The 16,767-nt window shown below is 53.3% G+C and overlaps 1 protein-coding gene across 1 annotated transcript in view; it reads right to left on the reverse strand.

The window, feature by feature from the left end:
• The window catches only part of rflna (refilin A), an 85,356-nt gene extending 68,830 nt beyond the window's left edge, over positions 1–16,526 (reverse strand). Inside the window, exons 1-2 of the mRNA XM_086011817.1 lie at positions 16,322–16,526; positions 15,384–15,710 (exon numbers count right to left, since the gene is read on the reverse strand). Coding sequence (XP_085867943.1) covers positions 15,384–15,599 — 216 coding nt within the window. The 5' untranslated portion in view covers positions 15,600–15,710; positions 16,322–16,526. The remainder of the gene's footprint in view (positions 1–15,383; positions 15,711–16,321) is intronic.
• Between the last annotated feature and the right edge of the window lie 241 nt (positions 16,527–16,767).

The raw sequence follows: 16,767 nt of genomic DNA on the forward strand, positions 1-16,767 counted from the left end.
GGATGGGGAGAGTGTGAGAGAGGATGGGGAGAGTGTGAGGGAGGATGGGGAGAGTGTGAGAGAGGATGGGGAGAGTGTGAGGGAGGATGGGGAGAGTGTGAGGGAGGATGGGGAGAGTGTGAGGGAGGATGGGGGGAGTGTGAGAGAGGATGGGGAGAGTGTGAGAGAGGATGGGGAGAGTGTGAGAGAGGATGGGGAGAGTGTGAGAGAGGATGGGGAGAGTGTGAGAGAGGAAGGGGAGAGTGTGAGAGAGGACGGGGAGAGTGTGAGAGAGGACGGGGAGAGTGTGAGAGAGGACGGGGAGAGTGTGAGAGAGGACGGGGAGAGTGAGAGAGAGGACGGGGAGAGTGTGAGAGAGGATGGGGAGAGTGTGAGAGAGGATGGGGAGAGTGTGAGAGAGGATGGGGAGAGTGTGAGAGAGGATGGGGAGAGTGTGAGAGAGGATGGGGAGAGTGTGAGAGAGGATGGGGAGAGTGTGAGAGAGGATGGGGAGAGTGAGAGGATGGGGAGAGTGTGAGAGAGGATGGGGAGAGTGAGAGAATGGGGAGAGTGTGAGAGAGGATGGGGAGAGTGTGAGAGAGGATGGGGAGAGTGAGAGGATGGGGAGAGTGAGAGAGAGGACGGGGAGAGTGAGAGGATGGGGAGAGTGTGAGAGAGGATGGGGAGAGTGTGAGAGAGGATGGGGAGAGTGTGAGAGAGGATGGGGAGAGTGAGAGGATGGGGAGAGTGAGAGAGAGGACGGGGAGAGTGTGAGAGAGGATGGGGAGAGCGAGAGAGGATGGGGAGAGTGAGAGCGGATGGGGAGAGTGAGAGAGAGGATGGGGAGAGTGAGAGGATGGGGAGAGTGTGAGAGAGGATGGGGAGAGTGTGAGAGAGGATGGGGAGAGTGTGAGAGAGGATGGGGAGAGCGTGAGAGAGGATGGGGAGAGCGTGAGAGAGGATGGGGAGAGTGTGAGAGAGGATGGGGAGTGTGTGAGAGAGGATGGGGAGAGTGTGAGAGAGGATGGGGAGAGTGTGAGAGGATGGGGAGGGTGTGAGAGAGGATGGGGAGAGTGTGAGAGAGGATGGGGAGTGTGTGAGAGAGGATGGGGAGAGTGTGAGAGAGGATGGGGAGTGTGTGAGAGAGGATGGGGAGAGTGTGAGAGAGGATGGGGAGAGTGTGAGAGGATGGGGAGAGTGTGCGAGAGGATGGGGAGAATGTGAGAGAGGATGGGGAGAGTGTGAGGGAGGATGGGGAGAGTGTGAGAGAGGATGGGGAGAGTGTGAGGGAGGATGGGGAGAGTGTGAGGGAGGATGGGGAGAGTGTGAGGGAGGATGGGGGGAGTGTGAGAGAGGATGGGGAGAGTGTGAGAGAGGATGGGGAGAGTGTGAGAGAGGATGGGGAGAGTGTGAGAGAGGATGGGGAGAGTGTGAGAGAGGAAGGGGAGAGTGTGAGAGAGGACGGGGAGAGTGTGAGAGAGGACGGGGAGAGTGTGAGAGAGGACGGGGAGAGTGTGAGAGAGGACGGGGAGAGTGTGAGAGAGGACGGGGAGAGTGAGAGAGAGGATGGGGAGAGTGTGAGAGAGGATGGGGAGAGTGTGAGAGAGGATGGGGAGAGTGTGAGAGAGGACGGGGAGAGTGTGAGAGAGGACGGGGAGAGTGTGAGAGAGGACGGGGAGAGTGTGAGAGAGGATGGGGAGAGTGTGAGAGAGGATGGGGAGAGTGTGAGAGAGGACGGGGAGAGTGTGAGAGAGGACGGGGAGAGTGTGAGAGAGGACGGGGAGAGTGTGAGAGAGGACGGGGAGAGTGTGAGAGAGGACGGGGAGAGTGTGAGAGAGGACGGGGAGAGTGTGAGAGAGGACGGGGAGAGTGTGAGAGAGGACGGGGAGAGTGTGAGAGAGGATGGGGAGAGTGTGAGAGAGGATGGGGAGAGTGTGAGAGAGGACGGGGAGAGTGTGAGAGAGGACGGGGAGAGTGTGAGAGAGGACGGGGAGAGTGAGAGAGGACGGGGAGAGTGAGAGAGGACGGGGAGAGTGAGAGAGGACGGAGAGAGTGTGAGAGAGGACGGGGAGAGTGAGAGAGGACGGGGAGAGTGTGAGAGAGGATGGGGAGAGTGAGAGAGGATGGGGAGAGTGAGAGAGGATGGGGAGAGTGTGAGCGAGGATGGGGAGAGTGTGAGAGAGGATGGGGAGAGAGTGAGAGAGGATGGGGAGAGAGTGAGAGAGGATGGGGAGAGTGAGAGGATGGGGAGAGTGTGAGCGAGGATGGGGAGAGTGTGAGAGAGGATGGGGAGAGAGTGAGAGAGGATGGGGAGAGAGTGAGAGAGGATGGGGAGAGTGTGAGAGAGGATGGGGAGAGAGTGAGAGAGGATGGGGAGAGTGAGAGGATGGGGAGAGTGTGAGAGAGGATGGGGAGAGTGTGAGAGAGGATGGGGGGAGTGTGAGAGAGGATGGGGAGAGTGTGAGAGAGGATGGGGGGAGTGTGAGAGAGGATGGGGAGAGTGAGAGAGGATGGGGAGAGTGAGAAGATGGGGAGAGTGTGAGAGAGGATGGGGAGAGTGTGAGAGAGGATGGGGGGAGTGTGAGAGAGGATGGGGAGAGTGTGAGAGAGGATGGGGAGAGTGTGAGAGAGGATGGGGAGAGTGTGAGAGAGGATGGGGAGAGTGAGAGAGGATGGGGAGAGTGGGAGCGGATGGGGAGAGTGAGAGAGAGGATGGGGAGAGTGAGAGGATGGGGAGAGTGTGAGAGAGGATGGGGAGAGTGTGAGGGAGGATGGGGAGAGTGTGAGAGAGGATGGGGAGAGTGTGAGAGAGGATGGGAAGAGTGTGAGAGAGGATGGGGAGAGTGAGAGAGGATGGGGAGAGAGAGAGGATGGGGAGGGTGTGAGAGAGGATGGGGAGAATGTGAGAGAGGATGGGGAGAGTGTGAGAGAGGATGGGGAGAGTGTGAGGGAGGATGGGGAGAGTGTGAGAGAGGATGGGGAGAGTGTGAGGGAGGATGGGGAGTGTGTGAGGGAGGATGGGGGGAGTGTGAGAGAGGATGGGGAGAGTGTGAGAGAGGATGGGGAGAGTGTGAGAGAGGATGGGGAGAGTGTGAGAGAGGATGGGGAGAGTGTGAGAGAGGATGGGGAGAGTGTGAGAGAGGATGGGGAGAGTGTGAGAGAGGATGGGGAGAGTGTGAGAGAGGATGGGGAGAGTGTGAGAGAGGATGGGGAGAGTGAGAGGATGGGGAGAGTGTGAGAGAGGATGGGGAGAGTGTGAGAGAGGATGGGGAGAGTGTGAGAGAGGATGGGGAGAGTGTGAGAGAGGATGGGGAGAGTGAGAGGATGGGGAGAGTGTGAGAGAGGATGGGGAGAGTGTGAGAGAGGATGGGGAGAGTGTGAGAGAGGATGGGGAGAGTGAGAGGATGGGGAGAGTGAGAGAGAGGACGGGGAGAGTGAGAGGATGGGGAGAGTGTGAGAGAGGATGGGGAGAGTGTGAGAGAGGATGGGGAGAGTGTGAGAGAGGATGGGGAGAGTGAGAGGATGGGGAGAGTGAGAGAGAGGACGGGGAGAGTGAGAGGATGGGGAGAGTGTGAGAGAGGATGGGGAGAGTGAGAGGATGGGGAGAGTGAGAGAGAGGACGGGGAGAGTGAGAGGATGGGGAGAGTGTGAGAGAGGATGGGGAGAGTGTGAGAGAGGATGGGGAGAGTGTGAGAGAGGATGGGGAGAGTGAGAGGATGGGGAGAGTGAGAGAGAGGACGGGGAGAGTGAGAGGATGGGGAGAGTGTGAGAGAGGATGGGGAGAGTGAGACACAGGATGGTTGGAACACACAGCCGGGCCTGTGAGGCCCCTTCAGTTTATAATAACGTGGGCAAAGGGCAATAGTTCACAGTCAGTGCTGACGGGCTCTAGTTAAACCGGGACAGTTCATTCCACTCTCATTGACTCAGGTCTGATCCATTCTTGGAGTGTTAATTAACAAAGAGCTTTGATAAAGTGCAGCTCAGACAACACAGCATCAAACTGCACGCTTCCTGCACCAGTTAAACATCGCAATCAGATGGACTTTACACTTTCACTCGACCTCCACCCCCCTTGTTTGGTTTTCAACGTTTCCGTTGTTCCAGAACATTCCTTTTGACCGACTCTCTGATTGAAACATTCCTTCTGATAATCGAGGCCTTCACCTTCCCAGCTTTGAGGGGGTTGAGGTGCTTTAAGGGTTTCCCAACTTTGCAATTTCCTGTTCATTTTATTGTAAACAGAAATGTTAAAGGAATAAAAATATTCTATCAGTGATTGTAAGGCGATCAGAGTGGGCGGGAGTGGGGGGCAGTACCACTGCCAGGAGTACAAGGGTTTCCTACAGCCTGGAGATTCGATGTGACTGGGATCGGTATTGCAAAAGTAAAATCAATGAGTTCAACAACCCGAGGAGAAACAGCAGCAAGTTCAAACATCCATTGTGTGGGATAAATAAACAGCAAACGTAATGAAACTTTACCAGGGACACTTAAGTTGATACCATGAGGAACAATTAATAGATTGGGAGCAATTAATAGTGAGTGGTAATGGAAGAAGTGAGGAGTCTTTAATCAGAGAATGATTAATAGTGAAGAGTAATGATTATGAGAAGAGTAATTAATGCAGCGAGGAGACACTCACGTGACAGACTGTATTACTGTTTAAATAACGTGAATTATGAGTGAATAAGTTTAAACGTTTACAGTGCCCAGCAGTATTAGGCATTAGTGTTGGGTGTCACTGTTAATGTGCTGCTGTGGCAAAGCCACCAAGAGACTCTTGCAGTAATGTATATAATTGCCTTTAACAGGAGTTTGTTACCTTTAAATGTTTGCTCTGTAGAAATAGCGCGGGTTCGGTAAAATGTCGATCCAGCGCGATGACGTCATCACGCAGGTCACGTGACGTTCCCAACAGCGGGAAACGTGATGACGTCATGACGTCAGATGGGAGAGGCGTGTCCTTTCAGTCCTCGTGGAACCAAGTATTGTACAGACCTGTTTAGAGTTGCTCCTGCGTTTTTGTTTGTAACTTTTACCAATGCATTAAACCACGTTTGGTTAACTGCTAGTTTCAATCTCAGTACTTTCGTCCTACATTGGTGACCCCGAATCCTCGCGGACATTTTTTCGCGGCAGAAACGGAACACAGGGCATGATGGAAGCCAACGCAGTGGCTTTGAAGCTCCCCCAATTTTGGGAACAACAGGCGGCCTCCTGGTTCGTACAAGCGGAGGCGCAGTTCGAGCTCCGCAACGTCGTGCAGGATCAGACCCGTTATCTTTACGTGGTCTCCGCACTCGACAGCTCGACGGCGTCGAGGATCATCAGCCTACTGGAAAACCCCCCGGCTACCGACAAGTACGTCGCCATTAAGGCTCGGCTCATGCAGGTATTCGGCCTTACGAAGGCAGAGCGCGCACGCCGCCTACTCACGCTGCTCGGGTTGGGTGACTCCAAACCTTCGGAGTTGATGAGCCAGATGCTCACTCTCCTGGGGTCGGAGCCGCAATGTTTCCTGTTCCGCGAACTGTTCCTCACTCAACTGCCCAAACAGGTGCAGGCGGCCCTCGCCAGATCAGACGCCGGGGATTGTATAGCGCTCGCCGAAGAGGCGGATAAAATATACGCGGTCCGACAGCAATACTGCGCCATCGCGGGACGCCCCGCCCCAAAGGGCCCTGCCTCGACGCCTCCTCCAACCGGTTTCTGCTATTACCACGCTCAGTTTGGCGTGAAGGCCAGATGCTGCCGTCTGCCTTGCAGTTTCGCGCCCAAAGCAACGAACAGACCCGTGCGCGTCAAGAGCACCAGATCCGGGGTGTGCCCCGCAGCCATGATGGCAGTCGGCGATTCCAGGAAATTACTTTATTTAACTGACTCCATCTCGGGCCGTCGTTTTTTGTGCGACACAGGGGCGCAATGCAGCATCCTTCCCACGTCGGTCCTCGACCTTCGGTCCGGCAGGCGGGGTTCTCCCCTCCAAGCTGCCAACAGGGGCGCGATTCGTACTTTTGGGACCCGCCGGGTCCAGGTCTGCTTCGGTGGCCAACGTTTTATATGGGATTTCGTCACCGCCAGCATCTCACAGGCACTCCTAGGCGCCGACTTTTTATGCGCCAACGGCCTGCTGGTTGATTTTAAAAATCGTCGGCTCGTTCACGCTGCCACGTTCGACTGTATTCCATGTGTACGCGGCACGGTCGCGCCGCACTCGGTCTCCTGCGCTCGGCCACCTCCCAACGACTTCTCCCGCCTCCTCGGGGGACTTCCCCGAGCTGACCAAGCCCACCTTTTCGGCTTCGACCGCCAAACATGGGGTGGAGCACCATATAACGACGACCGGCTCTCCCGTCTACGCCAGGGCACGGCGGCTCGAGCCCGGTAAGCTCGCGGTTGCTAAGGCAGAGTTCGCCGCGATGGAGAAGTTGGGGATTACTCGCCGGTCGAATAGTCCTTGGTCTTCACCTCTCCACATCGTCCCCAAGCCCGGGGGTGGATGGCGGCCCTGCGGTGACTACCGTCGCCTCAACGATGTCACGACTCCCGACCGGTATCCCATACCGCACATACAAGATTTCTCCGCACATCTGCCGGGGACTTCGGTTTTCTCCAAGGTCGACCTCGTCCGTGGGTACCATCAGGTACCGGTGCATCCCCAGGACGTCCAAAAGACAGCGGTCATCACGCCTTTTGGCCTGTTTGAGTTCCTCTGCATGCCGTTTGGACTTAAAAACGCGGCGCAGGCGTTCCAGCGCCTGATGGATTCAGTGCTGCGGGATCTCAAATTTTTGTTCATCTATCTGGATGACATACTGATCGCTAGCGCCACAAAGGAGGAACATCTCCAGCACCTGTGCATCCTCTTTCGTTGCCTTCAACAGCACGGCCTCATTGTCAACCCGGCCAAATGCCAGTTCGGCCTGCAGCAGCTCGACTTCCTCGGCCACCGCATCACTTCAGAGGGGGCCATGCCGCTTCGGGCCAAGGTGGAGGTGATCGCAGCTTTCCCGCAGCCGCAGTCCGTGAAGGCGCTCCAGGAGTTCCTGGGTATGGTAAATTTTTACCATCGTTTTGTTCCCAGGGCCGCGCAACTAATGCGGCCGCTCTACAAGGCCCTCAGAGGGAAGCCGGGTAAGGAGCCCGTGGTTTGGACGCCGGAGATGGACCGCGCCTTCGGAGACACGAAGACCGCCCTCGCGAACACGACGATGTTGGCACACCCCCTGCCAGGAGCCACCATCACCCTCACAAATGACGCGTCGGACTACGCCGTTGGAGCCGTCCAAGAGCAATGGGTCGACGGCACGTGGCAACCACTGGCGTTTTTTAGCCGACAGCTGCGACAGCACGAACGCCAGTACAGTACATTTGACAGGGAGCTGTTGGCGTTGTTTTTGGCCATTCGCCATTTTCGTTTTCTGCTCGAGGGCGTTTGTCGATCACAAACCGCTCACGTTCGCGATGGCCAAGACTGCCGAACCGTGGTCGGCTCGCCAGCAATGACAGCTTACATATATTTCCGAATTTACCACTGACATCCGGCACGTGGCCGGGAAGGACAACGTGGTAGTGGATTGCCTGTCCTGCGCCACCATCCAGGCCGTTCAATTGGGAATTGATTATGCGCGCATGGCAGCCGACCAAGTTGCCGACCCGGAGACCCGAGCCTTTCGTTCCGACTCCGCCAGCCTTCAGCCGAGGGATGTGCCATTCCATTCGGCTGGCACCGCTTTACTCTGCGACGTCTCCTTGGGGGACCCCCGTCCGATTGTTCCGTCTGCCTGGCACCGGACGGTTTTCAACGTCCTACACGGGCTTTCGCATCCTGGTGTGAGGGCGTTGCAGAAGTTGATGGCATCTAAATTCATATGGAGAGGGATGCGCAAGGACGTCCGCGACTGGGTGAACACTTGTGTGGTTTGTCAACGAGCCAAAGTCCAACGGCACGTCAGGGCCCCCTTGGCCACCTTCGAGGTGCCGGAACGCCGGTTTGACCACGTCCACGTCGACCTTGTGGGACCATTCCCGCCATCGCAGGGTTTCACACACCTTCTGACGATGGTCGATCGCACCACGAGATGGCCCGAGGTGGTTCCCCTGACGTCTACCACCTCTGCGGATGTCGCTCGAGCCTTTATCTCGTCATGGGTAGCACGCTTTGGAGTTCCGACGGATATTTCATCCGACCACGGTCCGCAATTCTCATCTGAGCTTTGGAACGCGGTGGCCTCGGCCTTGGGCACCACACTCCATTGCACCACGGCCTACCACCCGCAGGCGAATGGGTTGTGTGAGCGTTTTCACCGTTCGTTGAAGGCGTCGCTCAGAGCTAGCCTCCTGGACACGGCATGGGTCGATAAACTACCTTGGGTTATGCTGGGGTTGCGCACGGCGCCGAAGGAGGACTTGCAGTCTTCTGCCGCGGAGATGGTTTCCGGCCAGCCACTCCGGGTTCCAGGCGAATTCCTACCGTCCCCTACACAGCCGTGGTCTGCGGCCAGTCAGCGGGAAGCCCACCGGGAAGTGGCCCAGTGCTTCAGGCCAGTTCCGACGTCGCAGCACGGTTTTCCTGCCTCCCACATTCCAGTGGAGTTGATGAAGGCCAAATTCGTGTTTGTTCGTCACGACGCCCACCGCAGCCCACTCAGGCCTCCGTATACGGGTCCCTTCCGAGTTTTACAGACGGGGGCTAAGAGTTTTTTGGTCGACCTCAGGGGCTGGCCGGACCACATCTCTGTCGATCGCCTCAAGCCCGCGCACCTGGACCTAGAACAGCCAGTCGTGCCTGCTCAACCGCTGCGCCGGGGCCGACCACCTGCTGTTGCCGCCCTTGACTGAGCCGCTACACCCGCCAGCTCACCGCCTGCTCAGCGTTTTCCTCTCCGGGAATTTAGGAGTCATTCCAACAGGCCCGTCCGACCTCCTCGGCGATTGACTTTTCTTAAAGACAATTCTGGGGGGGCGTATGTGGTAAAGCCACCAAGAGACTCTTGCAGTAATGTATATAATTGCCTTTAACAGGGGTTTGTTACCTTTAAATGTTTGCTCTGTATAAATAGCGCGGGTTCGGTAAAATGTCGATCCAGCGCGATGACATCATCACGCAGGTCACGTGACGTTCCCAACGGCGGGAAACGTCATGATGTCAGAGGGGAGAGGCGTGTCCTTTCAGTCCTCGTGGAACCAAATATTGTACAGACCTGTTTAGAGTTGCTCCTGCGGTTTTGTTTGTAACTTTTACCAGTGCATTAAACCACGTTTGGTTAACTGCTAGTTTCAATCTCAGTACTTTTGTTAGGAGTTGAGAACTCCTACACTGCCATAAATCCCACAGTTTGGGCTGATGCGGTTGTGGAGGCAGTGTTGGGCCTTGTTCTGTGTGCGTGCTGCTGGTACCAGTTATTATAGGAGGTTCTCGCAACACAACTGTTGCTGTAAGAATGGATTCTCTCAGTCTCTGAATGATGAGAGCGCAGTGCACAAGGTGCAATAATGAACCATATTTGACTCTGGCCTCAAGGACACTCGACGCTTTAAAGTCACTGCTTGCACAGACTGCGCACTCGCTCATGGCATCAGACTGCTGTCCGCCTCAATGACCTTTGGTAAAGGATGTTCAGACTAAGTGCCCTTTGCAAACCTTGCTGTATAATGGTTTCCATAGCAACCTGCGGAAATGCCCTGTAACCCCCCACAATACTGAGAACAGGGAATTAAAGATCAGCACGTGTAGAATGGGAGCACTGAGGACAGGATCTGGGCCCAGCACACCTCAGAATGGGAACACTGAGGCCTTGATATCAGACTCCCGAGGATGGGTGGAGAGGGTGGGGGGTTAAAGTGTTAAATACAGGGAGCGCGGCACCATTCATCCTGTGCTGGAGAGGCGGCTCCATCATTAACACATTGAAATCGGGCTCGCGCAGTGCGATTGGGAGCCTGATTTAAATTTAACTGTTTCCCGGGGCTCGGGATTCCCGCCAGTGACAGGGAAGCCATAATCTCGCTCCTCCTCTCCCACAGAAAGTGAACATCGAATATAAAATCATGGAATGTTCTGGCTCAGGAAAAGATCATTCAGCTCATTAAACAGCTAAAATAATCCCACTCTCCCCCTCACTCCCCGTACCCTTTAATATCCAACCCAGTCTAATCCCACTCTCCCCTCACTCCCCGCACCCTTTAATATCTCACCCAGTCTAATCCCACTCTCCCCCTCACTCCCCGCACCCTTTAATATCTCACCCAGTCTAATCCCACTCTCCCCCTCACTCCCCGTACCATTTAATATCCCACCCAGTCTAATCCCACTCTTCCCTCACTCCCCGCACCCTTTAATATCTCACCCAGTCTAATCCCACTCTCCCCTCACTCCCCGCACCCTTTAATATCCCACCCAGTCTAATCCCACTCTCCCCCTCACTCCCCACACCCTTTAATATCTCACCCAGTCTAATCCCACTCTTCCCTCACTCCCCGCACCCTTTAATATCTCACCCAGTCTAATCCCACTCTCCCCTCACTCCCCGCACCCTTTAATATCCCACCCAGTCTAATCCCACTCTCCCCCTCACTCCCCACACCCTTTAATATCTCACCCAGTCTAATCCCACTCTTCCCTCACTCCCCGCACCCTTTAATATCCCACCCAGTCTAATCCCACTCTTCCCTCACTCCCCGCACCCTTTAATATCTCACCCAGTCTAATCCCACTCTCCCCTCACTCCCCGCACCCTTTAATATCCCACCCAGTCTAATCCCACTCTCCCCTCACTCCCCGCACCCTTTAATATCTCACCCAGTCTAATCCCACTCTCCCCTCACTCCCCGCACCATTTAATATCCCACCCAGTCTAATCCCACTCTCCCCTCACTCCCCGCACCCTTTAATATCTCACCCAGTCTAATCCCACTCTTCCCTCACTCCCCGCACCATTTAATATCCCACCCAGTCTAATCCCACTCTCCCCTCACTCCCCGCACCCTTTAATATCTCACCCAGTCTAATCCCACTCTCCCCCTCACTCCCCGCACCCTTTAATATCCCACCCAGTCTAATCCCACTCTCCCCTCACTCCCCGCACCCTTTAATATCCCACCCTGTCTAATCCCACTCTCCCCCTCACTCCCCGCACCCTTTAATATCCCACCCAGTCTAATCCCACTCTCCCCCTCACTCCCCGTACCCTTTAATATCCCACCCAGTCTAATCCCACTCTCCCCCTCACTCCCCGTACATTTAATATCCCACCCAGTCTAATCCCACTCTCCCCTTCACTCCCCACACCCTTTAATATCCCACCCAGTCTAATCCCACTCTCCCCTCACTCCCCGTACCCTTTAATATCCCACCCAGTCTAATCCCACTCTCCCCCTCACTCCCCGTACCCTTTAATATCCCACCCAGTCTAATCCCACTCTCCCCCTCACTCCCCGTACCCTTTAATATCCCACCCAGTCCAATCCCACTCTCCCCCTCACTCCCCGTACCCTTTAATATCCCACCCAGTCCAATCCCACTCTCCCCCTCACTCCCCGTACCCTTTAATATCCCACCCAGTCTAATCCCACTCTCCCCTCACTCCCCGTACCCTTTAATATCCCACCCAGTCTAATCCCACTCTCCCCCTCACTCCCCGTACCCTTTAATATCCCACCCAGTCCAATCCCACTCTCCCCCTCACTCCCCGTACCCTTTAATATCCCACCCAGTCTAATCCCACTCTCCCCTCACTCCCCGTACCCTTTAATATCCCACCCAGTCTAATCCCACTCTCCCCCTCACTCCCCACACCCTTTAATATCCCACCCAGTCTAATCCCACTCTCCCCCTCACTCCCCGTACCCTTTAATATCCCACCCAGTCTAATCCCACTCTCACACACACACACAGAGAAATTCCCTTTTTGTACGGACTCTTGGCAAATTGCACGCCTTTGAACGAGCCCGCACTGGATGCGCTCTGATCCCCAATCACACGGTGACACTCATGGAGTAAGTTAGCTCTGAATGGTGGCCCTAACAGCAAACCCGCGAGGCGCCTCTGATCAATGCTAACCCACTTCCTGAGTGAGAATCAAAGCCCGTCGTTTGATTGGGAGCCCTGGTGCTCTCCTCTCTATTTATGCGTCTCCGGGTCTTGTTATTAAACCTCGGCTCCTCATCAGCCGCACAAATAACCGCATTTAGGTCTAAACAACATCTCACCAGAGTCTGACCAGAATCGGTAGATGGAAAACTGGAGGAGAGCTCTCACTGCCTGGGATCAGAACTGGGATCTCTCCATGTTTGTAACTAGCTCTGTCCAGGCGTTTAACTAGTTATGTCCAGGTGTTTAACCAGCTCTGTCCAGGCGTTTAACTAGTTATGTCCAGGTGTTTAACCAGCTCTGTCCAGGCATTTAACTAGTTATGTCCAGGTGTTTAACTAGTTATGTCCAGGTGTTTAACTAGCTCTGTCCAGGTGTTTAACTAGTTATGTCCAGGTGTTTAACTAGTTATGTCCAGGTGTTTAACTAGCTCTGTCCAGGTGTTTAACTAGCTCTGTCCAGGTGTTTAACTAGTTATGTCCAGGTGTTTAACTAGCTCTGTGCTGGTTTTCTGCCCTGCTCCACTCCTCCTTCGACATTGTAAACCAGTAATTCTGAAGCCGACTTTATAACTGAATTTAGACTCAGCTCCAGTACACATTTATTTTAATATTGTGTATTAACCATTAATCATTACACGATGTAACACACTGCTCCCTTATACTTCTGACTGGCATTATTGAGTCTTTTTAACATGCGTGAGGCAGAGAAAGGACGAGAGTCTGCACTGGGCGAGTGTTTGGAGATGGGAATCCAGCCAAGAAACCCTCATTATGGAATTCTCGGCAGTGGATTTTAGGAGTTGTGTAACAGACACTGTTTTATTATGGGATATAATCTTATACATCCTTAAACCAGCAGCAACTACACACTGACACTGACAGTGAATATTTGATGGCGATTGACGTACCTTTAAAATAGACTTGGACTCTTATCAAACACTAGCATTTACTTCATTGCTTTAACTTTTGAAAGATTTTATTATCATATAAAGCACTAAATTGTTTTAATTAGAGTGCTCCCATGTTTAATATGTATATATCTCAGTTTAATAAGTGTGTATCTGTGAATCATAGAATGATACAGCTCAGAAGGAGGCCATTTGGCCCATTGTGCCTGTGCCGGCTCTTTGAAAGATTCTCTCCAATTAGTCCCACTCCCCCCTGCTCTTTCCCCATAGACTTGCAAATTTTTCCCTTCAAGTATTTATCCAATTCTCTTTTGAAAGTTACTATTGAATCTGCTCCCACCACCCTTTCAGGCAGCACATTCCAGATCACAAAAACTCGCTGTATAAGAAATAATTCCTCATGTCGCCTCTGGTTCTTTTGCCAATTATCTTAAATCTGTGTCCTCTGGTTATCAACCCTTCAGCCATTGGAAACAGTTCCTCCTTATTTACTCATGACTTCGAACAACTCTATCAAATCTCCTCTTAACCTTCTCTGCTCCAAGGAGAACAACCCCAGCTTCTCCAGTCTCTCCACGTAACTGAAGTCCCTCATCCCTGGGACCATTCGGGTCAATCTCCTCTGCACCCTCTACAAGGCCTTGACATCCTTCCTAAAGTCTGGTGCCCAGAATTGAACACAATACTCCAGCTGGGGCCTAACCAGTGTTTTATGACGTTTTACCATAACTTCCTTGCTTTTGTACTCTATGGGGGAAAAATTGGGTATCGCCCATTTGGGGCACTAATATCGCCCGGGTGCGAAGTTTAGCGCCCGGCGCTAATTATCACCTCCGAGTGCAAAATTCGCCTCTATCACCCCTGGAGGTGATTTGAGCACCAAATCAGGCGCTGCACACCTCTCTTAAGGCGCTAACGTCGGGGAGCGAGGTGCTACCTCAGAACACTGGCGAAGCTCAGGCGATGTCCGTTACCATGGAAGCCAGACAGACTGACGCCATCCAGTTCTTAAAGGGGACGGGCCATCTTGCTGGCCAGCCACTCCCTGCTCATTGCAGCCTGGAATCTCGGCCTGGAGAGACCTCGAAAGCAATTGTGTTGGAAGCACTAATGGACAGGCCTAGGGAAAGAGCTCGGCGCTTAGGAACCTCAAAAGTGATGCTGAGGGCCAAAACTCCTTCAGACAGTGTTAAATCTCTCCAGACGTCTCTCTCCCTCTCAACCTGCGTGTACCAAAAATTTTGCTGACAAGAAAAGGCAGGATGCGCCTGCCTTTAAATAGCGCTCCCCCAGCCCCTTCCCAACTTGAAAACGTTCCCCGCTACCTGTCGTTGCTAGCAGCAGGCGCTAAGGCAGGGGGCGAGACTCAATATCCGGTCCGGGGCGTTGCACGCTCGACTGACGTCACGATCTGCGGGCGCAGGAGATCGTGGCGGTAGTGTTTAGTGCTGCCGCAAAATGACTGGTCAATTTCGCGAGCGGCGCTAAAATCACCACGCTCGGGCGCTAGTTGCATTGCGCCCCATTAGCGCCCCCCAGAGGCGTTAACGAGAGGCACTAACCAACCACATTTTTCCCCTATGCCTCTATTTATAAAGTCAAGGATCCCATTTCCTTTTTTAACAGCCTTCTCAACTTGCTGTGCCACCTTGAAAGATTTGTGTGCGTCACTCCCAGGTTTCCCTGTTCCTGCAGCCACTTTAAAATTGTACCATTTAGTTTATATTACTTCTTCTCATTCTTTCTACCAAAATACATCACTTCACACTTCTCTGCATTAAATTTCATCTGCCATCTGTCTGCCCATTTCGTCAGTCTGTCTATGTCCTCCTGGAGTCTGTTACTCTCCTCCTCACTACATTAATAATTCTGTATCTGTGTTTAGTAAGTGTTTACCCGAGGATTAATGAGTATCACCAAACACTCCAACAACTGTTAAACTCCAAACACACCAACAACAAAGACTTGTATTTATACAGCACCTTTAACATAGTAAAATGTCCCAAGGTGCTTCACAGGAGCGATTATCAATCAAAATTTGACACCAAGCCACGTAAGGAGATATTAGGGCAGGTGACCAAACGCTTGGTTAAAGAGGTAGGTTTTAAAGAGGGTTTTAAAGGAGGAGAGAGAAGTAGAGAGGTTTAGGGAGGGAATTTCAGAGCTTAGGGCCCAGGCAGCTGAAGGCGCGGCCACCAATGGTGGAGCGATGGAAATCAGGGATGGGCAAGTGGCAAGAATTGGAAAAACATCTGTTAAACTCCAAAAATGCCACATTTAACAAACGCCAAAGAGCTCAGTATTGGGAAGCCCCTCCATAAGGGGCCCTGTCCTTTGTTGCTCCTATTCCTTGCCCCCATCCTTTCCCCCCATCACTTTTCAGTTAAACGTTGCTCTTACCAGTTTGCCCTCTCGGCTGCTCCCCGCTGGTGCTGTGCTATCTCTGGGGGTCATGGGGCTTCCTTTGCTTTCCGGAGTCCTTGGAGAAAGTGCAAAGAAAGGTGGGCTGGGGCTCGGCGGGAGCCCAGAGTCAGGACTGTCCAAAAATCCTTCCCGGTTCTTACATTTCGTCTCAAAGTTCTCATCCATCGCTTGTAAGTTGAGGTGACCCACCATCGCTGGCCGTCGAACGGAAGCTGCAGACTGATGGACCTCACTGATTAATCATCAACCAGAGATCCAGAATATCTCCGGAATATCTCCGGAATCTCAGTCAGCAGAAGGAATCTGCAAAGAGAGAGCAGAATGAGAAAGGGCATCAAGGCTGGGACCCAGCCATCACTGCAGGTCTAGGGAGAGAGACACTTGACTGGGAGAGAGAGACACAGAGAGAGAGAGGCAGAGCGAGACACATACTGGAAGAGAGAGAGAGAGAGAGAGAAACATTCAGTGAGAGACACTCATGGAGACAGAGACACAGATGGGGGGGGGACACATGCTCACAGAGAGCAAGAGAGACTCACTATTTGAGAGAGAAACAGAGGAACTGAGAGAGAGAGTTTACACACACTGTGCAAGACACACACACAGACACACAGGTACACACACACAGACACACAGGTACACACACAGACACACAGGTACACACACACAGACACACAGGTACACACACACAGACACACACAGACACACAGGGACAGACACACACAAAGGCAGGTAAAAAGGCACTCAGACACACAGACACAGACATGCACACACACACAGACACACAGGGACAGACACAGATGCACACAAAGGCACACACACAGACATGCACACTCACAGACACAGACATGCACACACATACACAGACACACAGGGACACTCACAGACATGAACACACACAGAGTGACACTCACTGGAAGAGATGGGACTCTCAGCGATTTGGTGTCCTTCTCAGAGCTTTTGAACATGAAGTGGTGTCGGAGCTTGTGAGCAGGACTGTTCCTGCCCGGGCATACGATAGCTATTAAAGAAAGTCTCCCCTCAGGCTGGCTTGTGGCCAACCAACCAGGGCTGTGGAAGCTCTCCAGCACAGCCGTAGCTTATTAACCATTTCAATATCGCTGCACATGCTGAAGCCAGAAAGCCCACAGCCTCATTGCAAATGCACACAGCAAATCACCATCCTCTCACTGCGTGATCTGGTGTACAGCTCTTTTATTTAACATTCCCAGCTGTCTCACTAGTCTTGTTTGCTTTCAGCCTGTTTATTTGTGCATGAACTGTGAGATGTGGTGCCCAGGATAAGGCCGACGGAAAATTGAGCCGAGTGTACATAGTGAGACTCCCAGCCCAGAAAACA

The sequence above is a fragment of the Somniosus microcephalus genome, chromosome 19 (assembly GCF_052327205.1).
Source record: "Somniosus microcephalus isolate GS21.2 chromosome 19, FLI_Smic_1.0, whole genome shotgun sequence".
Lineage (NCBI taxonomy): Eukaryota > Metazoa > Chordata > Chondrichthyes > Squaliformes > Somniosidae > Somniosus > Somniosus microcephalus.